The sequence below is a fragment of the Rattus rattus genome, chromosome 6, assembly GCF_011064425.1.
Source record: "Rattus rattus isolate New Zealand chromosome 6, Rrattus_CSIRO_v1, whole genome shotgun sequence".
Classification (NCBI taxonomy): Eukaryota; Metazoa; Chordata; class Mammalia; order Rodentia; family Muridae; genus Rattus; species Rattus rattus.
This window is the reverse complement of record NC_046159.1, coordinates 64,812,416-64,839,123: the sequence shown is the minus strand read 5'-3', so window position 1 is coordinate 64,839,123 and position 26,708 is coordinate 64,812,416. Positions and strand designations below refer to the sequence as shown.

Genomic DNA, 26,708 nt, shown 5'->3' with positions numbered 1-26,708 from the left:
AGTTGGCAAGAAGGAAGTGCTCTCCCTTGATTCTGCTGCACGAGAAGGAATGGGCTGTGATCGGAACTGTGGGCTCATTGCCGGAGCTGTTATTGGTGGTGTCCTGGCTGTGTTTGGAGGCATTCTCATGCCGGTTGGAGACCTGCTCATTGAGAAGACAATCAAAAGGGTAAAAATGATTGAGAGAATCTTTTGTGCCATTTACTTCTACCTTGTCTCTTGTTACTGTGTTCTTGTTCTGGATGCTTGCTTGTTCTATGTTGCCTGGTAACTTTATGCTTTGAGTAGGAGGGTGATTGTGAGTCACTGTTACCTCACAAGACAAAGTAAGCCTGTGGGAAACATTACGATGTAGTGCAAAATGAACACATACACTCTTAGGAGCACAACGTAAAATGGACTGGAATACATTATTAATCTTACATATAGCACATGTGATAAAACTGCAGGTTATAATCATGTAGTTTAGTAGAAACAATTTTCTTCATTTTTGGAGTAGACTGAAGTGCTTCTGGACAGAAACATTCAAATGAAGATTTTGTAAGAGTATGGTTATAGAAGTAGTTGCATTTTAGTTAATCATGAAAAATTCACATACTTATGTGTGTTAGCATGTCAAAAATTGTCTAACATTTAATGAGGAGCTCTGAAAATTGATAATTTAAACAGGTATAATTGTCATTACTAATAAAGAGTCTCTGTTTACTCACTTCAGGATTTGGCTTTGTCAAATGTTCAGGGAAAATGTTCTGTAGGACACATTTTGGCAAACATCAATAAATTGGATCATAAACTCAAATTGGAATGATGTAAATATATGTATATGTACAAAATCCTCTCCCTCCTTGGTTCATTGTTCTGTGCTTCAAATTCAAAGAACTTTTAGTGAATTGAAGATATATTAAGGGAAGCCTTTCTGCTGTGGTCCTGAAGGAAATTCACTAGTTTGGAATTAGTGGGTACTAATGAAAGAAACCTACCCAGACCAAAGTCAGGGGTACAGAGAAGGTTTCCGCCCTGCTCAGAGGCACCTATGTTCATTTGAAAAAGTATCAACAACAGTACCCAAATGCAGGAGTACTGGCCTCACTTTCCAAGTTAATTTGATTCTAGCAAACTAGAAAGACAGTAACTATACTCCAGAGAACCAGAGCAATGAATTAATTGTATTAATGTGTACTGAAACTTCTGTTATTGCCAAGACCATTCTGTCTCTTATCTACTTGTTAATTCTGACCTTCATCAAGATATAACCTCAAAACCCAGTAACATAAAACCAGTATGTTTGGCACTCAGTCATAATGGGGCAAGTTTATTAGGGAGAAACCTTCTTGTTCCTGAAGCAACAAAGCAGTTAACTGAATTACTTTACTAATTGTCTCTCTATGTATACTGTTTTATTAAAGTACCCTTACTCTAGACTTAAAGTAACAAACTAACTACCTATTTCATTAAAAAATAAATAAATAGGGTGGGAGGCTAACAAACTAAGGCTTTCGGTCCCTATTTCATTAAAAAAAAAAAGAAAAAAAAACTTAAAAAAATAAAAAATAGAACATGTGAAATATTTTACTGGCCTGAGAAGATAGAATCCCTAAAATAAATGTTTAAATGTTTAATAGTATGGGTACAAAAATTGTTTGGGTAAGCAATACTAATCAAGCAAGTAGTTAAGTAGTTTTTATTGTTCCTTAATCTATACTCTTAAAGACAGGTAGAATTTAAGCATGAGCTCACACAGCAGGCAAAAAATAATATGATCATTCAAAAAAAAGATATAACCAAGCATTATTTGAATTCAAAGGAGCACTGGCTTGATATAATTAATATAAAAAACACTCAAATATAGTTATTCACAAATAGAAGTTACTACGTTGTCTCTTTACTTGTTTCATTACAAGTGCTGAGTATTAAGGTGAACTATTCCCTCTCCCTGAACTATTTTCCTGTCATCTCTCTGTGTAGAGTATTAAAGATAAGAATTCCTATACACACATACACACTACATTGTTCAATAATTATACAGTCATCACTTACATGTTTCCAAATGTTTGCCTTTAATGAAGAACGTGTTATATTGTACAATAAATGGTTTGAAATATACATACTACTATATATACATATTATATATGATCATTAACTCAATTTTTGGTAGTATTATCTTTCTTGGTAGTATTATTAATATAGAATTACAAAGAAGGGAAGGGTTGGATCAGGAGAGGCTTGCTTGATCAGGGTTGATGGTGGGGGTGGAGGGAAGGGAACTGCCACTACTTCAGGTCTTTTTATTTTATTACTTGTGGTTTCCACCCAGATCATCATAGATTATTGTCTCTGTTAACCCATTGTCTGGAACTATCCTTTGGAGAAAAAACAAAGTCATTGTCTTCTAGGATACAATATTATAAACCAACAAGAACAATGGCTGGGTACTGATCAGTTAATCTTTTCTTCATTCAACAAAATTTGTTCATATAAACTTTCTTGTGTAGCATGTGAGTACTAGCATCATTCTGAATCAAATCTTTAATAATTTGATATGAGCTCATAATGAGAACCCATAAAAAGAGAGTTTGGAAATAGTGGTTACAAATGAAGGAAACCTACCCAGAACAAAATGAAGGGTAGAGAAAGGGTTCTGATCTGCCCAGTGGCACCCACATTCATTTGAAAAAGTATCAAATAACAGTGCCCAAATGTCATATTCACGAGTGTTGGCCTCACTTCCCAAGTTAGTTTTCGTAATCTTTGAGACAATCAGTTGTATCAAAGCACAGTTTTGTAGCATAAATAATTGGTAGCATGAATAAATCAAAAAGTTTAAGAAAATGTGTATCCTATGGAAAAAATGGACAAAACTTTGAGAGAATAGAATTAAATTTTGTATACTATGAAAAAATAAATGTTACATAGGAAGAAAAAAAGAGAGTAGTCATGAATATTCAGGAAGGCACTGAAAGTTTGATTTTGGAGAAGCTAATAATTTGAAAAGACTATAAGATTAATTAATGGTCAGAGAAAAGCTTTGGGCTGAAACTAAATGCAATAAAGAGGGACAGGCTACAGAGCAACGTGGAGGAAAGATTGTAGAAGTCAGGTGATTGACTCCAAGGAAGCAGTGTTTTCAGTCGCATATATGAACTCACAGAGACTGTGATAGTAAGCAGAAGACCCACACGAGTTCAAACGTGGCAAAAAGCCAACAAACAGAAGAGAAGAGGACACAAATTGCCACCCCCTAACCAAGAATCTATATAATCAATACGTGCTGGGGAAAAAAATCAGGTTTCTTCAATGCAGCATCACTTTTAGTGATTTATAGACACAACAGGAAAGGTCATATTAGGGACCAAGAAGTAGTTGGTCTCACAAAATGACTCATGTTTTATTGTGCACCTTTTTTTATGATTTGGTTTAGTTTTTTTTATTTTTTTTTTGGTTTATTTGTCTAATTTGCTTTGCTAATGTTTCTGTGTTTGATTTTCATTTAAGAGAGAGAAAATGAATGAATGAATGAATGAATGAATGAGTGAATGAAGTTGGGTGGACTTGGTGGTGAATAAAAGGGTAAGATCTTGGAGGACTTGGTGTTGGGGGAGAGGAAAACATGATCAAAGTGTATTGTAAAGTATTAAAAGTTAGAGAACTTAACAGAGAAATTAGAATAAACAAGAGGTGGGTACAGAGTGTACTTGGATTTGAGAAGCTTTAAACACTATGAAGAATAATGAATTGGTGGTTTAATAAACACAGTTGCTATATTATTTTCAGTAAGATGAAAGGAAACATGCATAAGAGAACAGTACCATCAATAGACCGGTGGTATAATTAAGACCTTCCCATGTAAAAAAGTCCATCTAATTGTCATAAATGTGAATTATTTCATCAATTTTATAATCTCAAGATATCAATTTTTTCTTAATTAATCAATAGGAAATATAACAGATTAGATAATATAACCTTGAATAGTATGACCCTTAAATGGCTGTGGTCATGAAATGAAGACACAAAAGCTATAGAGGAATAAGCATTTCTCACACAAATCTTTGTAGAAGAGAGTTAAAGATGGTTTTTATGGACTAGAAATGTCACTGTCTATAGGTCCACTATATCACAAAAGGCCTGAAGTGGCGAAGCTTAAGGAAAAGCTATTGATGTATAGATGCATTAGAATTTTATATAAAGGGATTAAATCAGGGAAGGAAGGAAGACACAGAACTTTATCATAAGAAGTCCAGTTGGCTTGTTGATGGAAATACATAGGTCCCAAAGCTCCTAAACAGGAGGCAGTTTCTAAAAAAAGGCGTTTCAGTCGTGAGGCTGTATATTTTCTTGTTTCATATTTTCAGCACTGCCGGTATACATGGTTTCTAATGTGTATCATGCACACACGCGTACATGCGCGCGCGCGCGCGCACACACACACACACACACACACACACACACACACACACACACACCATACCACACTTCCCTTCTTAATTTTGCTCTTTGAAAGCTAGTGATGCCATGACTGATTAAGGAGTTGTATTATGTGTAAAAACACAATCCTGCAATCCTCAAACATGGTTCCCAGTGGTTCTATAGAACAGGATCCCAAAGAGGAAATATCCATATTTATGTAATTCTTCCTCAAGGGTTTATGATCTTCATTTAATAAAGACTACTTATAATATCTTGAATTGCCCAACTTTGAAAGAAAGGGATTTTGTTGTTGTTGTTGTTGTTGTTGCTGCTGCTGCTGCTGCTGCTGTTGTTGCTGCTGTTATCGTCATCGTTGTTACTGTTGTCGTCATTGTAGTTGAAAGCTTTGGTTTAATAACATTTAGAAGTAGCTTAACTTACTGTTTATTGACTAAGGAATATTGCCACAGGTTCACTTGAAAGGTTACTTTAAAAGCAACAAGGATGACTCCATCCTTTACACACTGATCCTTTTCATAAACATTAACCAAGAGAGCACCCTTTCTGTGGACAGCATTCCTGCTTCAAGTGTGTGACAAAGTTACACAAGTTCTCACAAGGTGTTCCTTTTATTCTGACTAAACATAGCAAGGTCCTAGAAGTTTCCATGTTGACTACAAGAAACAAACCAAACTTGTTTCCTTTTTGCAGGAAGTTGTCCTTGAAGAAGGAACCATTGCTTTCAAAAACTGGGTGAAAACGGGCACCACTGTGTACAGACAGTTTTGGATCTTTGATGTGCAAAACCCAGATGAAGTGGCAAAGAATAGCAGCAAGATCAAGGTTAAACAGAGAGGTCCTTACACATACAGGTGAGTGGGCTCTTCAGGAGTAGTGGTCTCACTCTGTTTCTGAGAACTCTTCCTCCTAAGGAATTCCATGGCATTGAAGTGTACATATTTCTTGCCAACAAAATTTACATCAAAATGTTTTCCCTACAAGTAAAGGATCCTAGTCTACAGATTTAGGTTCTATCAATATATGCTACCCAAATGTTACCATATATTATATGAAAAAGAGCTATAGAATTTATTATCATTTTAAAGCTACTAAGTAGCCCCTACTGAAAACTTTATGGATGTTTTTTGACACTTGAGTCATATTCCAAAATGTCCAGTTGGCATACTGAGAGATTTATGAATACATGATGAACATCTTAAAAGGAAACAGGTATCTTACTTCTGTGATTATCCTGGTGTGGCTTCTAGGTCAGAAACAACCGTAACACCCATCAACTGCTACAACAAGTGGATGGAACAGACTCTACCTGTTTATTTCAAACTCCTTTGTGTAAATCAGATATGAGCTCAGTTTTGAGAACCACAGAAATGAAATGATTTTGCATAGCTGCAGCTCCTGCTAAGTGTTGAAATCAGATATGCATTGAGATTTAAATAGCAATTTAAAGCATACAATGTTTCACTCTGTTATACTTTTAAATATTTTAATAGTTTATTTAATAAAGTTATAAATAAAATTTGAAATATGTGCATCTAGGGGAAATAATAATTCAGCACCTTTTGTTGGAAGAAAAAGAAAGTGGAAGAAGCAAAAGGAGAAGGAGAAGGAGGAGGAGGAAGGAGAAAGAGGAGGAGGAGGAAGAAGAGGAGGAAGAGGAAGAGGAGGAGGAGGGGGGCACAAAATGATACCACCAAATGTTGTCCACATCCATATAGAGATAGATAGGAGCTGGTAGTCATATTTCTACATACAGTTTTTTTATATTTAAATTATAGACTCTCTTCTTTTCCACTTTTAGAGTAGTCAAAGGCACTTGAAACAAACTATTCTACTATAGGATTTATGCCTATAACTTATAACCTATTTCTGTATAGAACTATAAAAGGATAGATTATATATCTGTTTTGCTTCTTAAGGCAACAGAGAAAGCTGGGAAGGAATAGGATTTACAGCAAGCTCTTCTCGTATTGCAATTACAAACTGTCCTTGATGAAGTATACTTCTAGTCTCAAGAGTTCATCAAACTGGAATTTCTTTAGCTGGCCTAGTTGCCTCAAACAAAGGAAGAAGAATCAGATTTAAGAAATCTCAAAAAAAAAGTTTACTATATTGAGGTATTCTGTGTGTTAGGTGAGAGTATGACATACATGTCTTTGATGATATTTGAATCCATTTTAAATTGAAGATGTTGAAAAATATGCCCCCTAAAACAGAAGCACTGGTTGGTTTGGCCAATGACTGTTAAAATGATATAGATGAGGCATTAATTGTCAGTATAAGACATGATCGAAGCATAAAATTGCATGGTCTAACATCATAAATATATCTCAATCTATACTAATTATGATACTATAGTTCCTTCTAGATATTTTACCTTTTAAATTTATGGCAAGAATAGTAATGAAGGCATCATGTATTCATGTGCAGAAGGCTATTTCTCTTGACATTGTTAACAAATATATCCAAAGATATGCATTTTTTTATTTTAAGATTTGAACAACAATACCAACCCACCAGACACCGCAGAGCTCCCAGGGACTAAGCTACCAATCAAAGAGTACACATGGCAGGCCCCATGGCTCCAGCTGCAGATGTATCAGAAAATGACCTTGTTGGGCATCAATGGGAGGAGAGGTCCTTGGCCCTTCCAAAGCTAGATGCCCTACTGTTGGAGAATGTCAGGACTGGGAGGTGGAAGGGAGTGAGTGAGTGAGTGAGTGAGTGAGTGTGTGGGTGGGTGAGGAGTGGGGGGTGACACTCTCATAAAAGCAGGGGGAGGGAGGAAGGGCTAGGGAGTTTCCAGAGGGGAAACATGGAAAGGGGATAACATTTGAAATGTGGATAAAGAAAATATCCAATAAAAAAAATTGAGTGATTATGCTCTTTCAAAATAACTTTCCTAAGATGAGGCATGCTTTACTGATTTTGTTTTCTCTTACTGAGTGCCATCTACTGGTTTGATGTTGTAAGTGCCAGTTAGGAAAAAAAAAATGAATCGGAATTATTTAGCTTTTGTTTCACTTAGTCATCCCTGCATTGAAGTCTCTAAAATTGCTGTAGCCTTACTTGAATCGATATTGATGGTACCTGAATTTTAAATAGATATTTTATGAAAAAGGCATTACTAAGAATTTAGTGCCTTGGGTTGTTTCAGTGTTAGGTTGCTTAAGTATCTTACTCAATGGAGAATAAATGATAAAGCTTTTTACAACATCTATTTAACTACTGTTCTTGTTTTTTATACCATGAGCATGTTTTTTAAATAATACAGCCACTTCATGAAGAAGTGAGAACCAGGTATACTGACCCACTTTATAATTACAGCACTTGGGAGAAGGTGGGCCCATAGCAAGTTTGAGGCCAGCCAGCTGAACTACCTAGTTCAAGCTTGGGCTAAAACATACCAAAACGTAAGAAAACACTGGGCATACTTCAAATTCATTATGTTTATGGGGACCCATAATCTGTATTTGATAGGAATTCAAAAGTTCCTGTGAAACTTGTAAGCTCATGATTTTTCAACTATAGTTCTAATTCAGTTCCTATTATTGATATCTAACAACAGAATAGTGTGCTGTGAGGTCTATTCTATTTCATGGTATTCTCTACTTTGTTCTGACAAAATGTTTTTCCACCAATCACCATTTAACACAGTCATGAAAACTATTACAAGCATTAAAGCCAAGAGATTAGAACTAAGGTATCAATATATAAGATGAATGGAGTTAGATCAGGATCCCTTTAAATAAGAAATGACTATTGGTTGCCTAATGGTAGTTTCATGTATGTACCCAAGAACACGTAGGTTGGATCGACTTTCTTCTTCTTTTTTACATTGGATATTTTTATTTACATTTCAAATGCTATTCTCTTTCCCAGTTTCCTGGAGATAAGCCTCCCTAACCCATCTCCCTCCCCTTCTTCTATGAGGGTATTTCCCCTCCCAACCACGCTCCTTCCAACCCCTCCCCCAACCTCCAATATTCCCCTGCACCAGAGGGTCTAGCCTTGGCAGGACCAAGGGCTTCTCCTCCCATTGGTGCCCAACAAGGCCATCCTCTGCTACATATGCAGCTGGAGCCATGAGTCTGTCCATGTGTAGTCTTTGGGTAGTGGTTTAATCCCTGGGAGCTCTGTTTGGTTGGCATTGTTGTTCTTCTGGGGTTGTAAGCCCCTTCCACTCCTTCAATCCTTTCTCTAACTCCTCCAACTGGGACCCTGTTCTCAGTTCAGCGGTTTGCTGGTAGTGTTCCCCTCTGTATTTGACATGCTCTGCCTGAGCCTTGGAGAGGTCTTTCTAATATGAAAAATATATTCATACTCTCTGATCTTCTTTATTTCAGGATAAAGACTGCCACTTAATCATATAGCCCTTGTATGTCTGAAATCTCACTTTGTGCCTTTCATTCCCCCTTACTCTTTTTTCTCTCATTCTTTTATTAAACAACATTCAAGCACCTGCATTTCTCAAACCACACCCTCATCACTTCAGTATTTTAAACTTGCTATGATTAGTCCTTCCTATGTACACTTACCCTTACTTAGACCAACAACCACATGGAATGGCTACCAAAATGAGTTTCCAACCCATTTCATTTTAACCAGCACAAAGCCTAGTGTCTATTTTAACCCAGTTCATTTTAGTCTACTTTCTATTCCAGGTTTAATACCCTATGATTCAATTGCCAGAGATGTGGTAATAGCTAATGTTTATCATAAAATTCTCTTAGTGTAAATTGTGATTTGTTCCGGGTTCAAATAGATTTTGTTGAATAAATTGAGACATTTGTCATGCAAGACTTTGACCTCCACCCATTTCATTGAATTCTGTTTGTTTCAGAGTTCATTATTTAGCCAAGGAAAATATAACTCAGGACCCCAAAGACAGCACTGTCTCTTTTGTACAACCCAATGGAGCCATCTTTGAGCCTTCACTGTCTGTTGGAACAGAGAATGACAACTTCACAGTTCTCAATCTGGCTGTGGCAGTAAGTGAATAGCAGATGCTATGTGGACCATTTCGGAGCATGTCACAATTAACCTCAGAAGTACCCTCATCATTTGGCTTGAGTTGTTTTACCACTTCAAAAAAATAAAACTGTTTTGTACTATTTTGTCATCTGGAGAGATGACCCGATCAGCATAATCAATTGACTTAATTGATTGATTAATTAGTATAATTTAAAACTAGCTCTTATAAAAAGTAATCTTATAAGGGGTTAGAAAAAATGCCACAAATTATAATCTTAGATTAGGCAAAATTTGGCAGACTTTAAAGGTTTGTTTTGATTTTAATTGAACTCAGTTGTTATATTTAATCCATTTAATTAAGAAATGTAATATACTGATTTCTCAGATACTGATATTTTTTGTAGGCTGTACCAAACTCATTTTGTATCTACCAAAACTCATTTTTTCAAGGTGTGCTCAACATCTTTATCAAAAAGTCCAAGTCTTCTATGTTCCAAACACGAAGTGTGAAGGAACTCTTGTGGGGTTACAAAGATCCATTCTTGAGTTTGATTCCATATCCTATAAGTACCACAGTTGGTATGTTTTATCCTGTAAGTACTAAATATAAATGTTTGTTATATTTTTAAGTATGTAAATAAAATGTTAATGGAAACATTTATAATTTCACATATTATTAGCCTTACTAGTTAATCTGTGAACATACCATATCATTATTTTTAAAGTCAAAGTCTTTCATGTTATCAGTTTTCATAGTAAATAATTACTTAATATGTTTGACTAAATTAATTTTACTTTAAAAATTAGCCAAATTTTATTCTTATAGAAAATTAAAAATTCACCTGTAAATATTTGCATGTTTATTTACTTTTAATTTTTCTAAAGAATCTAGGTTAATAAGTCTTTGTATACAAATCAGACATAATAATCATATCTTTCCTCATTTTCTAGAGTCTTAATTATATTAAAGTTTCGATGAATAAGTTACTGTGAATTTTCACTTGAGATACTCAGCAAGCTTCTCTTAGTGAGAATTGCCAGTGAACTTCAAGAATGGCAGTTTGGTGATTCATATATATTCATTATATATTCTTTAATATATATAAAATTTATACATATAATTCTTTTACATATATATTAAATGTAGTTTTATTGGGAAGCTACTCTCAGGCAAGTTCACTGACCCCAAGGACTGAGGCCAGGGAAGTCTACATCTTCAGATAAAAGGAGTAGGGTGGGGGCAGGGAGAGAAAGAGAGAAGGGGATGCTCACAGAGAGAGCTGAGAGGAAGAAGAGAGAAGTCCAGCTTGGTGAATCCTGCTCTACTTAGTCTCAGCTTTAAGTTTTAGATTCCCAATGTGATAAGAGCAACACGGCTAACCCATGTCTCCGTTTTGATCGTTGTATACTGGAAACTGGACAGCAGTGCTGCTTCGGTTCTTCCGTTCCTTGTGGCTAATGCTTCAGGTTACTCGTTGTATATTAGTTAAACATTGACAGAGAAGCCTGAAGGAATTAAAGTCAATTATTATTTGGACAAAATCATTGCAGCTCCTTCTTTGGCTGAGAGATGTTTTTAATTTTGTTTGTATGATCTTGTTCATCTTAGTAACCACTACTAATGACTTCAGAATTTAGAGTATACTTAGGAATCTGTAGAAGCTTTGTTAAGTTTAACTCAGTGTGTCCTTATCTGAGCAGCATGACAGCTGGATAACTCACAGCAATGCTGGAAAGGTACCTATTAGCCTTATTACTTATTTTCTTATATTTTGGGTGAGCATATAACACTTATTTATGGTCAACCTTTATATTTTAACACTAAAATACTTTAAGTTCGAAATGCAAAATTCATGTTGTGTCATATATCACAAATGATAAAAAATAATGTTGCTGAATGACTGACCCCTTTTTGAAAAATGTGAAAGTAAGGTAGTCATATGTGTTATGACGGAGTAAATAAATGTTGATCCATGAGTAATCTTTTATTCATATTTTTTCAGTACAATAACACTGTAGATGGAGTTTATAAAGTTTTCAATGGAAAGGATAACATAAGCAAAGTTGCCATAATTGATACCTATAAAGGGAAAAGGTAAGGAACTCTGTGTGTGTGTGTGTGTGTGTGTGTGAGAGAGAGAGAGAGAGAGAGAGAGAGAGAGAGAGAGAGAGAGACAGAGAGAAAAAGAGAAAAAGAGTAAGACAGAGGGTGAAAAAACAGACACAGACAGGAAGAAGACAGGCAGACAGACAGAGAGGCAGGCAGACTAGGGTATTCTAATGTCCTATTAGTATTACTTTACTATTACGGTTAAGGCACAAGCATCAGTCTATAAAACAGACATGGCTAAAGGGAGATCTTAGCAACTTTTTTTTTCTGCCAGACATTATACTCCTCATGGCACTGTCTTGTTCATAACCAACCTGATTGACAGTCGGCAGCATGAACATATAAAAACTTTGCCTTTATTCATAGCTTCTATTAGAGAAATGCAGCATTAAATTTTTTTCTCTGCAGCATGTCTAACACTACAGTTCATCCATATAATTAGATGATAATGAGTTGAAACATCAAAAGTTCTATGAGGTAGGCAAACATTTTGCTTTTTAAGATGACCATATGAAAAAATTATACCTTACAATAATCTTTTCCAAATGACTCAAAACAGGTGAGTGTTTAAAGTGAATTCGTACACCTTTATACTTTTACTGCCATGCCAACTTTTCCTACTGATAGAAAATGAAATTAGTATTTCAAGGAAAATTAACATAATACACAATGCCACCTTTGAAAAGGTTAAAGAACACAATAGATTCATGAATCTATACTTTTCTGTATCTCCGTTCCTGACAATTTATCTGGAAGAATACTAATTTTTGATATCAGTAAAATAGGAAGAAAGCTCATAAATATCAGAAGAAAAAGATTCCTTGAGGTTGTCAGAATGTGCATGCAGTTGATTTAGATGTATGTATCCTCATTAAGTATAACTAACACCACTTCCTTTAAAAAGATTAATCACCAATGTATATGATAAACTAGAAGACATTTTTAGGAGGAGATGGCACTAGTGTTTTTTTTTTATTTCTCACTCAAATGATTAAAAAATATTCATGGAGATTTAGTGCTAATATTTTTAATCTGATCCAGATATAAATATACATAATTTAGATAATAAAAGATAAATAAGTTCTGTCCCATTTTAATACTGAGTTTCTGACATTAATAAACTGGGAAAAATGTAAAACATGTTAAAAGTACAATGAGGAAAAGTAAACATTAAATATTTACATATTTTGAATTCTATGAATCCACAGCCTTGATACTTCTTCCTTCTTTCTTCTTCTTCTTCTTCTTCTTCTTCTTCTTCTTCTTCTTCTTCTTCTTCTTCTTCTTCTTCTTCTTCTTCTTCTTCTTCCTTCCATTCTTCTTCTTCCTCTTCCTTTTCCTCCTTGTCCTCCTCCTCTCCTCCTCCTCCTCCTCCTCAACCCCTCCCTTCTTCTTCTTCTTCCTTGGTCCTGTCTCCTCCTCCTCCTTCTTCTTCTTCTCCTTCTTCTCCTTCTTCTCCTTTCCCTTCTCATTCTTCTTTTTTCTCCCACTTCTATGTGATGGGAAGCTCATGTCAGAAATGTCCTTAATACCTTTTTTTCTATCAGGATGAACACTGAACAAATTACCACATAATTGATTTCTCTCAAGGAAACCAATTCCTGCTTGGAGATCTACATTTCTCTTATTTTCTTCCAGAACCATGTCTGTCAAGTGGTTTCTAAGGAGCTGGCATCTAGTTGCTTATGTTTAGTCTGTCCTCTTATGTTGCCCAGTACTTCCTTCATAGTAATAAGATTAGGGGATAAAACAAATATGGATTGAGTGAGGTTGAATATTTACTAAACCTTTAGTGTCAATGCCTCTGTTCTTTACTGTGTTGAAGAAAGAAGTGTTTCAAAGTTGAAAGAGTAATGTGAGTATGGTGTTCTTGAAATGAGAGTATTTGTTTATCTTCTTTCTTTTATTCCTAAGGAATTTGTCCTATTGGGAAAGTTATTGTGACATGATTAATGGCACAGGTAAGAATCTTTGTTGTAATAAACATAGTGAGAAAAACTTCACGTTTTCCCACAAATCTACCCCTCTTCTAGCCAAAGAAATCCAGATTGAGGGGCTATGATTACCAGTCAGTATAATTCAGAGTCTATTTTTGGGTAGGGTGGGAATAGGATATGTCCTAAATGAGATAGGATTTTTCAGATCAACCATGGAAAATAAGCCTTGTTTCATTACAAGAACAGTTCTTCTTTGTAAAGTAACTCTCTTAGGGATTTGTCATTTAAAAAGTAGGTAAAAACAAATGTAGAGGTATAGTTATTAGTCAATTATTCCTCAGTAGTAGACTGACAATGAAGATGTGAAGAAATACAATTTCACAAAGGAAAACCTACCCACCCCACCCCCAGGGAGAAGCAGAGCTTAGGTAGAGGCAACAAGGTTGGAGAGCAGAAGCAACCTATTTTGGACATGTTGGTCAGCATGAGGGAGAAAAGGAAAAAATAAAACAAGGTTAAATATCTACTATATGGAAGAATATATGCAAAAATGTGTTCTACATTAGATCTGGAATGCAAAGAACAATATCTTTGCTTTAGGATATAGTTAGGTAAGGGTTATTATTGTCCTTTATGAAAAACAAAGTACACACTGTTCTTCCATGTATGATTTATGGTTGTACAACACAATGGTAATCAGATACCATGAAGTAATCTAAATCAAAGAAAAGCCTTTAATTAGTAAGAAGCACATACATAATATTTACAAAGTAGGTGAGGGAATACTTAATAGGACAATGATATAATGAAGATGATGAAAGTTTAAATAACAAAGGAAACCTAGGACTACCTTTCCAAAGGCACAATTGAGAAACACAGGTTTATTTATGTTCTTTCTCACAGAGTAGAGAAGAAAGAGTGGTGAAAATAATGTTTTCCAAGGTCACTTTTACAAATAGTCAAGTATTTCAATACTTTGTTATATAAGCCTAACACTCCTGTACTACGCTGTCCCTAAACAGTCATGAATGATGAATGCTTCATGCTTAAGAACTCTGTTCTTGGTCTCAGGAACTGAAGAGAACAGAGCTTTGGGAATTTATTAGTGATAAGGACTGGAAACTAGGGATCTAGAGGCAGACTCCAGAGGTAATCATAACAGAAAGAGAGATGAGTAACGAGGAGATGGTCCCTGTGAGAGGAACTCTTGATATGGGACTAGGAGGGGACAAATGACAGTGAAACAAAGACGCTAACATGTGTCCATCATAATTTAAAATCGCATCTTCTTGTGGTTTGAAGCACATCCACTAAAAGGAATGATACACATTTAGAATGTTTGTTTTCAGAAAAGCATCTCTTGGGCAGTGGGGATATAATTTGGTTAGGAAATAGTATGATAAAAAGTATAAGAACCCAAGTTTTGGTCTTAGGAACCATGAATGGAAACATTGAACATAGTTAAGTGTAGTAGTAATTCTACAGTTGAGTAGGCTGAGATGGGTGGATACCTAGAGTTCCTTCACTGGCCTCCCCAGCCAGTAAGCTTCAGGTCCCAATAAGAGAAAATTAAAGATGGACATTATGCATAGTGCTATGTACAAATTTTCTCGCTGGTCTCCACACATGCATGACCATGTAAACAAAAGAAAGCTGTGACTCCACTAATAACTATTTTATATTTCTTGACTATGGAAATTTGCAGATTTAATTATTCTGTATCTGTATGTTTCAAAAAATAATTTAAGTGTTTGCAATATATAACTTTTTAGTTGATTAATCACTGGATGCTCAAGTGTAGACAAATGCCTACTGGTCTGGAAATTTTAAACTATCTAGTCCTCGAAAGGAAAGAATCAAACATTGGTAACAAGAGCACTATAACTTTCTTGATTCTTTATTCATATAAGCATGAATCAAGAATATAATTTATAAAGTTAAAAAATAAAACTTTATGAGAAAAACACATGAACATGTAATTGAATCATATGCCAGAACATTTTACCCAAACACAACCAGTGGTGGTTCACTTTGGACATATTCATTTCTGGAACAGTGAAGAGTTATCTGGTTAGTTCTTTACTTCTTCAGTGTCTGTCATGAAAATTACACTGAAATTTGAATAAGCAATAAAATATCATCTTAAGTATAAAAATATTTTAAGCATTTATGAGAAATTCTAGCAAGGAAAAAAATTAAAAATTATTAAGTCTGACTAATATTAAATGCTAGAACAATGCTGATATACTAGGGATACTAAAAGCATTTATGCCAAGAAAAGTGCCAAGCTAATAATAGGGTTGGATGCTTCAGAAACACATTCACAACTTTAACAGTGGCTTTACTATGGTTTTTTATTTCATAGCAGTAAATAGACATTGCATATATCTGTCAGTAATTTATGTAGGCTCCAGCCATGTGTGGTTTTTAGGAACTTGAATTATACCTGCAATTCCGGTTTCATTGTGTTGCTGTGATACAACACTCTGATTTAGATCTACACAGGGAATAAAAGATGTATCTTATTTTTCTATTTCACTACTGAGGGAACTCAGAGCAGGAACTAAAGGCAGGAAACTACTTTTCAAAACTTTATGTGTGGATGCTGTTTGCTGGCTTGCTCTCAAGTTCGTGTTTAAGATCTTACTTAGTTAACTTTCTTATATAGGCCAGGACCATCATCCTAGAAAATAGCAGTACTCACAGTGGGCTGGGCCTTCCTCCATTGAATAAAAATCAAGACATTCTGTGTCTTAGACAGTTAGACAGTTTTCTATTGCTGTGAAGAGACACCAGGACCACAGCAATTCTTATAAAAGAGAGTATTTAATTGGCGCTTGCTTACAGTAGCTGGGGTTTAGTTCCTTATCATCATGGCATGATAGCACGTAAGCAGACATAGGTCAAGAGAGTAGCTGAGGGTTCTCCATCTGGATGGACACTTGGTCAGAAGTGTAAGACAACTGACCTATCTAGGGGTTTTGAAGCCTGACCTCCTTGACACACTACCTCCAACAAGGCCACACCTACTAATTCCTTCTAAGCAGTGCCACTCCTTGATGACTGAACATTCAATTATAAGGCTACGGGAGCATTCGTATTCAAGCCACCATATTCCACTTCTTGCACCCACAGACTTGCAGCCATATCACAAAATGTAAAAGCATATTATGTCCAACTTTAAAAGCCCCAATACTCTATCATAGTCTCAATGCTGTTTAAGTTAAAACTTCAATGTCTCTTCTGAGATTAAAGTCAATGTCTCTCTTTATTCCCCCTTTTAAACTTTTTATTGATTCTTCGTGAATTTCACACCATGTACCTCAGTCCCACTCATCTCCCACATCCCTCATACACACCCTCCCTCCCTGGCAACCCGGCATTTTGGAAGTTGTAGCATGTCACAGTGTATCCTGCCATGTGGCCTTTGGTTTCCACACACTCTCTTTCCTTGCAAAATTTCATTGCAAATATACTCATTAGCCCGGTATGAAGCCTCTGACTTCTGATACGCTATCAACACTGGAACCTCACTAGGATTCATTTTGGATATCCTGTTCTTGTCCTATGTTGTGGAGATCCTGTGGTTTTTGATCTGTAGGACGAGGACCTTCATGTACTCCAGGAGTTCGTTGATAGGGTAGATGCCGTGGTGGGCTAATTCAAAACTCTAGAATTGAGCCTGAGAGGTGTCAAGGCCGGTTAGTCCTCCATCTCTCTTACTCTCACACCACAGGGCTGACTCATCTGCAACTGCCACAAATAGGGCGTGCTCTACTCTGCTGCCTAGGCAAGGTGCAGGGCCTGCTGTGCCAAGCATTACAGTTGGTAACTGACATGGCCAGTTCTGCTACTCTCATGACCAAGGTTGAGCTCTCCCACCTGGCAATGAAGTGAAAGGATGAGGGCATAGAGAGGTCTAGTCCGAGCCACATCTCAGCAGATAGGAGGCAGAACAGGTCCCTGTGCTCATAACCTCGGGACCAGTTCACCTGCAACTCCTACATCCAGGGCCAGCTCTGCTATGCTGCCAGGGCAAGATGCTGGACCATTCTCCCAAGTGCTGCGGCTGGTGAGGACAGGGACGGCTCTTTTATAAGTCCCTGTAAACGCAAAATAAAACAGCAGATCACATATTTCCTACAAATAGGGACACCAATATGTTACCATTGCAAAGGGGAGGGGAGCATAAGTAGGAAACAGTGGGCTAAAGCAAGACTGAGAACAGATGAGAAAACTCCAAATTTTGCATTTCCATGTCTGATGTCAAACCGTACTTCAGACTGACTCCTTTCAGCTTTGTTGCTAATAGCATACTTCTCTCCGGTTCTGCACCACACTGCAGTTCTCCTTGGACTTTGTCCCAGGTCTGGCATCTCCAACGTCTTGCCATCAGCAAGGCAAACCAAACTTCACCGTCACAGCTTTATGCAATGGTTCTCTAGGCCTTCATGCAGGGACAGTCCTGGTATATTCTTGACTTCAGCAACTTTGTTTATTTGCAAAAGGAGATTTATAACTTTAACTCTAAAGCTAGAACCAGGAGATGACTGAAGATGCCAAGGTCTGCTGATTGCTGGGACAAGAATTTGGCCCTCTATTTCAGTTACATTTTTATCAGTTTTGGTAGTTGATGGTTTCCTTCACTGTGTGAATATTTCTGTAATTGCTTTGCACGAGTTGGAAGTAAAGCTGGGTGAGTCTTTCCCTGAGGTCATCGCCCCCTTATTCCATTTAGCATCAGTCTTTTCCTTAAACTCTTAGTCTCCTTGATCACTGGACTTAAGTCCCACAGTTCTTCTTTAGCACCAGCTTCCATGTTTCTACTGGTATGGTTCTGCTTGAACCATTCACCTGCTTTTCTAGTCCAAAATTCCAAAGTCCACATTTGACGAACAAGCAGTCAAAGTGACACCCCACTCCCTTGTACCAAGATAGTCTTAGTGAATATTCTATTGCTATAAAGAGGTATCATGATCATGGCAACACTTATGGGAAAAAAAATGTATTGGGCTTGTTACAATTTCAGAGGTTTAGTCCATTGTTGTCTTTGAGGGGCACATGACTGCTGGCTGACAGTGCAGGAGGCAACAGGAAGAGAAAGACACTGGATCTGGCTTGGGTTTTGGAAACCTGAAAGCCCCCAGTGACCCACTTCTTCCAACAAGGCCATACGTAATACCTTCCTCCCTGATGGCTAGAATTTAAATTTAATCTATGTGGTGATTCTTATTCAAATCATCATACTCCCTTATAGACATGCTCATGGGCCAATAGGATCTACGGAGCTCTTTAATGGAAGTTTTCTTCTCAAGTCACTTTAGGCTGTGTTGTATTGATAAAAATAGCTAGGATATCTGTTGTGACTGAAATGATTTGTAAGACTCCATATGCTATACATTAGCAATGAAAGATACTTTGATTATATGTTGAAAATGAAAACCTGTATGTCCTTGAGTAAATTAAATATACCTCTTTATTTTCTAAAAGTAATTATCCTACTAGGTAACTTTAAAATTTGTATGCAGTTTATGCTTTATTTCTTTAGACTATACTAGAAAGAGATTTACAGATTTTTTTCTAGAATTCAGATCACATAAAACTCTTGTCACTGGCTTGATTTTTAACAGATGCAGCCTCCTTTCCACCTTTTGTTGAGAAGTCTCAAACACTGAGGTTTTTTTCCCCTGACATTTGCAGGTAAGTATCAAGAATGTAAATATTAGACTTTTCCCTTTCCAGTCTTAAAACAAAAAATGGGAAGCATAATTATGTCCACTATTTTTAATAACTAGACAAATATTTCTCTTGATTTCTTAATTATAAATGTGACAAAATGGAGTATATATTTACTGATTCTTCCAAATTAGCTTACAGATTTCAACATTATAGTACAAACCATGTTCTTTGACTTTTATGAGTAGTATTTATCATGTCTGCGGAGAAAGTTTCAAGATACAGAAAACAAGTGTAAACCACAGAATCTTATCTTTCTGAAGACATCCAAAGGAAATGACACATATGTTACAGAGCTATGATGAAGATCCACACAGTAAAAGTTTTGAAATGGTGGGGTTGTGTATATATCACTGAGTACAACTACCTTCAATCTACAGTCTTATCCATGAAGATGAGATGATAGATTTATTGATTAGACATGCCAAAATGATTGCTGAGGACAGTGATTTGTCACATAGAAGTAGCTGGAGAATCCTGAATGAGCTCTGACACAAAGAAGTGCTCATAGTAGACACAGGGTAAATGATAGAGATCTGATCCAAGCCCACCATGCACATAACCCACCAAGTGAATGGTTCTTTCTCCCACTCCCCACCCCCAAGTGGTTCTTTCTTTAAGCTCTTTTGAAAGCTGGAAACGTCTAAATTGAGCACAAATGTATAACTTGATTAAGACACATAAACATTGTTAGATGGAAGGATTTAAACATAAAAACCTTCTCTGACATTTATCCCCCATAACAATTTACATGTAGACTTGAACTTGAAAGATTTTTAAGAACTAAAGGATTTATATTGTAAACTTATGCTTTTAACCATGTTATGCCTTAAAATGTAAAAGCAGCATCAACGGTTTTCCCTTAGAGTTAAAAAAGAGTTTAAAATTTTATGAGGAATATGTGAACTTTTTTTAACTTAGAGCAAGAATATAAATTGATTCAAACAAAAGGATTAGAATTCCAGAAGAGGATCTACTTCTCTAATATGCAGTTCTTTTCTTGAAACCCCATGTAGGTCCATCTATGCTGTGTTTGGATCTGAAGTGAACCTTAAAGGAATCCCTGTGTACAGATTTGTTCTTCCAGCCAACGCCTTTGCCTCCCCACTCCAGAACCCAGACAACCACTGTTTCTGCACTGAAAAAGTAATCTCAAATAACTGTACGTCTTATGGTGTGCTGGACATTGGCAAGTGCAAAGAAGGTGTGTAGATGTGCTCGTTATCAAAGTCCGAGTGAACTTGTATTTCTTACGCTTGGGGATTTTATTCTTTAACGTGTAACATGTAAAATTAGATATTTCTAAATAACATTGTAATACGCAAAATATGCCATATTCAGAAGGATAAATATCACAAATATTCTCTCTTACCTGCAGAATATAAAGTGAAACTCTCTTTTTTCTTCCCCTCTCCCTCTCTCTCCTCTCTCTCTCTCTCTCTCTCTCTCCCCTCTATCATCTCTCTGTCTCTCTGTGGTCTTGAAACTACAATAGGGACCATAATAGGAAAGGACGAGATCTTAAGCTAGGAAGAATTAGTATTGAAATTCACGTGCAAAGAAAGCTTAGAGAAGGGCTGCTAGTTGAATGAAAGAGTAGAGGAAAAAGAAGGAAATGGATGAATGAGAATAACGTATCTTGACACCTAATGTAATATTAACCCATAACTCTTTTTTATGGGACTTTTAAAAAGAAAGAAAGCAATGCTCATGGGACGTAATCTTTAGTGGTAGCACATTCTGTTTTGCTTTTATGTTTTTTTTTCCCATGCTTTCTTTCTGCTCTTTTTCCTGAAGCTACTGTTATGTTTTAGTACTGTAAAATGGGCTTATTAGGAAAACCGTACTGGCATTATGCCATGTTGTTTTGATGGTTACAGAGAAAGAAAAATTCCCAGCATTCAGTAAGTTTTCTAATCATCTGCCATTATCGTAGTGCCCCTGCCTCTAGAAAGCAGAGAATAAACTAAGCTGTTTTTGTGCCCCTACAGTAAGAAGGGAAAAGCACAGACCTCAGAGTCATCCTTGTCATGTTTGTATTCATCGTGGAATAATCATGATAAAGAAGAACAAACTACTGAGATGCTCAGTGTACCAGTAGCACTAATCGGCGGTTGAACATGTTCCAATTGGGTTCAACAGTGAACATTAGAATTTTGGAAATTAGTGTGTGAAGAAACAGACAACTGACTGTTTAATAAAATGTCACAGTTGTTTATGTTATTTTGCAGAATACTGACTGCATGTTATGCTCTTACTCTCAGCATTCCAGAAACGAGTGTATTTTAATCTACCAAAGGTTATCCTCTAGCAAATGTTTTAAGTCATATGTGAGCTGTGCAGTAATCTACTTCCAATTGTCTCTTAAAATGTGTCTTCAGGAAAGCCTGTGTACATTTCTCTTCCACATTTCCTACATGCAAGTCCTGATGTCTCAGAACCTATCGAAGGCTTGAATCCTAACGAAGATGAACATAGGACATACTTGGATGTGGAACCCGTAAGTCATTGTCTTACTGACTTAATTAATATTTCTCTAAAATTAAAATAATTATTTTTGGATCATACCCTTAAGACCAATGAAACTGTCAAGGAGAATAAAACTCATTTCTTCCTATTCTGATGTATGAATGGCATGAAATTTATTTTTGGTTTCAGCAAATGGAGCTTTATAAGGCTTTTCCTGGAACCAAGGAATTCTAATAATAAAAGTTAGTGTAATTGTCCATTATCATCATCATCATCATCATCATCATCATCATCATCATTATTACTATGAGTATTATTATTATTCCACTTAGCTGGATTTGCTTTTGTAAGGAATCATTGCTATTGGAGATGAAAGCACATTGTGATTATATGTAAGTTTTAGACAAAATATATAACAAGAATAACATATAACAGTTGCTCTAGTACTACTATTAGCATTTAAATTACCTTGATAATTATCTCTTGAACCTTTGAAAGGAGACTATTGATGTACTGAATAGTCTAACGCTTGCTAAGCAACCATACTCTGGAACTGACCCTCAGCATCTGTGAGCTATGGACTTACACTTATCCTTAAATAACAGATGTCTGTAATACTGTTCTTTACTGATATGTGGACTATGATGAAATAAATATTTGGACATATAGTTCAGCAACTTCATGAACTGCGTTGCCCTTTTTGTATTGTTTTACTAATGTTATTTCTTTCTGAACAAAATTGTGTTTATTTCACAATCTAAAGGAAACTATAGTTAGCTAAGACAAATTTTCTCACCATATTTATGTATATATACATGCAAACATTATGTATATAGGTACAATTGCTAATATAAATGCAGGTAGAACATGACAATTTATGTACATTATTCATTTAAATACTCCAATTTTTCAGCCTTAAGAATTCTTTCATTTTTAAATACAAAATTACTCTCTTTGAATAATAGAAAAGGCAAAATCTGACTATTCTAAAGGAATATTTTAGAAGTATATACTTATTTAAATTTGTCCTTTTCAGATAACTGGATTCACTCTAGAGTTTGCAAAACGACTGCAGGTCAACATACTGGTCAAGCCAGCTAGAAGAATAGAGTGAGTTTCCCTAACAATGTTTTTTATTAATGCATTAGTAGCACTTTCTTATAAGATTGGGAGTGAATGAAGAAAATGGAAAGAATTTCTTATGTTTTTTCACCTTTATGCTATATGGAATTGTTAAATATCTGGGACATATTTTACTTGAAGGAGAATCAGATCTGATGCTTATTGAATAGTCTATTTTAACTACTATTAGTTGGATACTGTTGAGGGCACTTCTTATGTACCCTACATCCAATTATTAGTATTATAACTTCTAGGTCATGTATCCTTTTAGACTAAAATATGTACCTGTGAACCCATAAAATGTAATTAGAAATCTACATTAGATATGTGAATTGAGACTATGAGAGACATCTCCATTAAAATTGATTCATTGCACAGAAAAACACACATGGTATGCACTCATTGATAAGTGGCTATTAGCCCAAATGCTTGAATTACCCTAGATGCCTAGAACAAATGAAACTAAAGAAGGATGATCAAAATGTGAATGCTCCACTCCTTCTTTAAAAGGGGACAAGAATACCCTTGGCAGGGAATAGAGAGGCAAAGATTAAAACAGACACAGAAGGAACACCCATTCAGAGCCTGCCCCACATGTGGCCCATACATATAGAGCCATCCAATTATACAAGATGGATGAAGCAAAGAAGTGCGGGCCGACAGGTGCCAGATGTAGATCTCTCCTGATAGACACAGCCAGAATACAGCAAATACAGAAGCGAATGCCAGCAGCAAACCACTGAACTGAGAATAGGACCCCCGTTGAAGGAATCAGAGAAAGAACTGGAAGAGCTTGAAGGGGCTCGAGACCCCATATGTAAAACAATGCCAAGCAACCAGAGCTTCCAGGGACTAAGCCACTACCTAAAGACTATATACATGGACTGACCCTGGACTCTGACCTCATAGGTAGCAATGAATATCCTAGTAAGAGCACCAGTGGAAGGGGAAGCCCTGGGTCCTGTTAAGACTGAACCCCCAGTGAACTAGATTGTTGGGGGAGGGCAAATTGAGGGAGGATGGATGGGAACACCCATAAAGAAGGGGAGTAGGAGGGACTAGGGGGATGTTTGCCCAGAAACCGGGAACGGGAATAACACTCGAAACGTAAATAAGAAATAGTCAAGTTAATAAAAAAAAAATTGATTCATTGACTAGAACAAAATTGGAGAACTTAAGTGATATACATGAATAATTGATTTCCGATAGCTTATTTACTATAAGTGTGTTATAGGTATGCATAAGCATACTCACAATTATTTTCGATGTATATTATAGACCACTGAAGAATCTGAAGAGACCTTACATTGTACCTATACTGTGGCTAAATGAGGTTAGTGCTTCATTATTCATTAAAATAATTTTTACATAAAATGATTTTGTTACTTAAAATGACGCTGCAGCAGTTGGTGGGAGAGTGTGGGTGTGTGTGGGAGCATTCTCATACAGGCAAATGGGAGGGGGAAGGATAGTATAGGAGGAGGGGTTGGTGCATGGGTAACAAGGAAGGAGGCATCATTTAAGATGCAAATTGGAATAATCATTAAAAAATAAAAATAAAAGATAAATAAAATGAGATATAGTACATATAATATATATGTACTCTAATATAATGTATTTACACTGCCTGGACATATGCTTATACACTTTGATATATCTATTAGAAAGAAAGCTAAATTACATAGAACTGTTTGTTAAATTTTATGGTTTGTTTTTCAGAGAGTCATATAATTTTACATGTTTACTTGTACTCAAGAAACATACACATATGTAACAGCACAGAATTCATGACTCATTGAATGTAACCGTGACAATAAAAACCAATTATTCCTAATCAGGGCAGGTTAGACTAGACTCACAATCCTATCGCCTGGTAAACTGTCTTGCTGTAAGCTACTAAATTCATTAGTCACAGAATTAGAAAATGCATTGCACAAACCTTCAAAGGAAGTACAGCCGTTGAACTTTGCCCTTTCTCCCTGACACAGGGAAACATTTGGAAAGTTGTGAAATAGTTCAAAGAATCTGAAAGATCAAATGGATGCACATGCACTGCCGAGCTCTAGGCAGCCTAATCAAAGTGGGAAGGGAGTCACTTCGCACATTAGCAAGTACAGTAGGTCAACTTTGGACAGGAAGTGAATTTTACTGCCTTACTGAGACAGGTAGATGACACCTATGCGAATGTTTAAAGGAGAGAATGGCATAAAGTTATTTTGTTTTATTAATTTAACAAAATAATGTTAATGGTTATCTTGGTTGCAGACTGGGACCATTGGCGATGAGAAAGCAGAAATGTTCAGAAACCAAGTGACCGGGAAAATAAAGCTCCTGGGCCTGGTTGAGATGGTCTTACTTGGTGTCGGAGTAGTGATGTTTCTTGCTTTTATGATTTCATACTGTGCTTGCAGATCTAAGAATGGAAAATAAGTAAGTGCTCATCAAAGTATGTATCATCTCATCAAAGTATGTTTTCATCTCATCGAGAAGGGATTATACATTAAAGCACAAATATACATTTCTGCACATGTTTAGCCAGCTATAATGTCTTAATATATCCCAACTTTTGATGTTATTGTTGCAAAGTAAATTGAGAAGCAAATGATGATTGAAATCATCATTACCACAGAGAAATGAGCACAATTATAATTTTTGTCCAAACTTAGATTGCTAATTTCTTTTATTTTGAAAATTATTAAAATTATACCTTATAAAAATTATAATTATAAAAATTTTAGTAGATAGATTTATAAGAGCAAGATGTAGATGTAGCAATATATAGATTTTGATTAACAGAGGCAAAAGGAATTATTACCATAAACCCTGGGTGGATGCTTGTAGATGCTAGCCTTTCTTATTCCCAAGTAGAGCTTAATAGCATGACATGCTGATGATGAATTAAAAGCCATTGTCTGAGAATTAGAATAAAAAATTACAAGATAATAGTATAATTAATTGATTGAGTCACTCAGTTTAGAGAGAAAGTATGGAATTGTGGATAATACGTAAGAGTCTTGGCTAAATTGTACAGGGTGTCTTACATAGTAATGACCTCTGTGACTAGATATCCATATCCATGTTTCTCTACATGAACAGAAAGGGAAGCTTAGCATGCTTCCCCTAGCCTAAGTGGAAATAAACTTTGAAATATAAATCTCCAATCCTGTTAGAAAAAATTGATGAGGATAAAATGCTTGGTTTGAAATTGTATTCTACTGAAGCCAAAAATTAACCATAACCTTTGTCTTGCAGAAATTTTGATTTTAATCCCAATAACTGATATTGAACACATACTGATAATGCTAAATATTTTACATGAATTATCACATCATCCCTATGTAAGTCTCCAGTAACCTGGAGTAAATACTATAATATTCCCTGGAAACATTCTATAAAATTAGAACAAATGTCACATTGTCCATGTTGAAGTCTAAGATAACCATGTCAATGTTTTCTAAAGTAATGTGGAAGTTAGCTAACAGTATTTATTGTATGGGAGTTGAGCATCTTTACGGTGTAGAAAAAGAAACTCAATGTTTTGTTCTGGATCATTTGTTTCACTCTAAAATTCTTTTGAGCGCCATGTGTTTAAAATGTTAACAAGACATATGAACTTTGTAATGCTTAAAATAAGAGGCAGAGACATGGCAGTTGGTTATGAGCACCATTGCTCTTCCAAATGACCCTTTCCCAGCAGGTAGCTGCTAACTCCAGTACCACTTGTTGGCTTCCACAGTCATTGACACATACAGGACGACGGACAGAGAGACATGGAGGCAAAATCCCCACGCATATAAAATGAGAACTTCTCAATCTGTTGTATGAAAGACATTTATTTTCAACAATATATGAGAATAATGTCTCCTCCAAAGTTAAAATACTTTAATATTTCTCATTAGCCCACAGTGTTATAATGGAACACATGTGTACACGTATCA

General features: G+C 35.9%; 1 protein-coding gene across 4 annotated transcripts; it reads left to right on the top strand.

Annotated features, from left to right (window-relative positions):
- The first annotated feature begins 17 nt into the window (after window positions 1-17).
- On the top strand, window positions 18-25,428 carry LOC116902758 (platelet glycoprotein 4-like). 4 transcript variants are annotated; one of them, XM_032905105.1, is made up of 13 exons: window positions 50-169; window positions 289-292; window positions 5,222-5,276; window positions 9,266-9,413; window positions 9,801-9,989; window positions 11,400-11,491; window positions 13,421-13,467; window positions 19,074-19,143; window positions 20,196-20,383; window positions 21,561-21,679; window positions 22,685-22,758; window positions 24,049-24,103; window positions 25,036-25,200. In XM_032905105.1, exons 1-13 carry the CDS (start codon window positions 50-52, stop codon window positions 25,198-25,200), a joined length of 1,326 nt encoding a protein of 441 aa, XP_032760996.1. The 4 variants fall into 4 exon arrangements, with proteins under 4 accessions (XP_032760994.1, XP_032760996.1, XP_032760997.1 ...); XM_032905103.1 differs by lacking the exon at window positions 289-292 and having other exon boundaries at window positions 18-169; window positions 5,116-5,276; window positions 25,036-25,428; XM_032905106.1 differs by lacking the exons at window positions 289-292; window positions 9,801-9,989 and having other exon boundaries at window positions 5,116-5,276.
- Window positions 25,429-26,708: the final 1,280 nt, after the last annotated feature.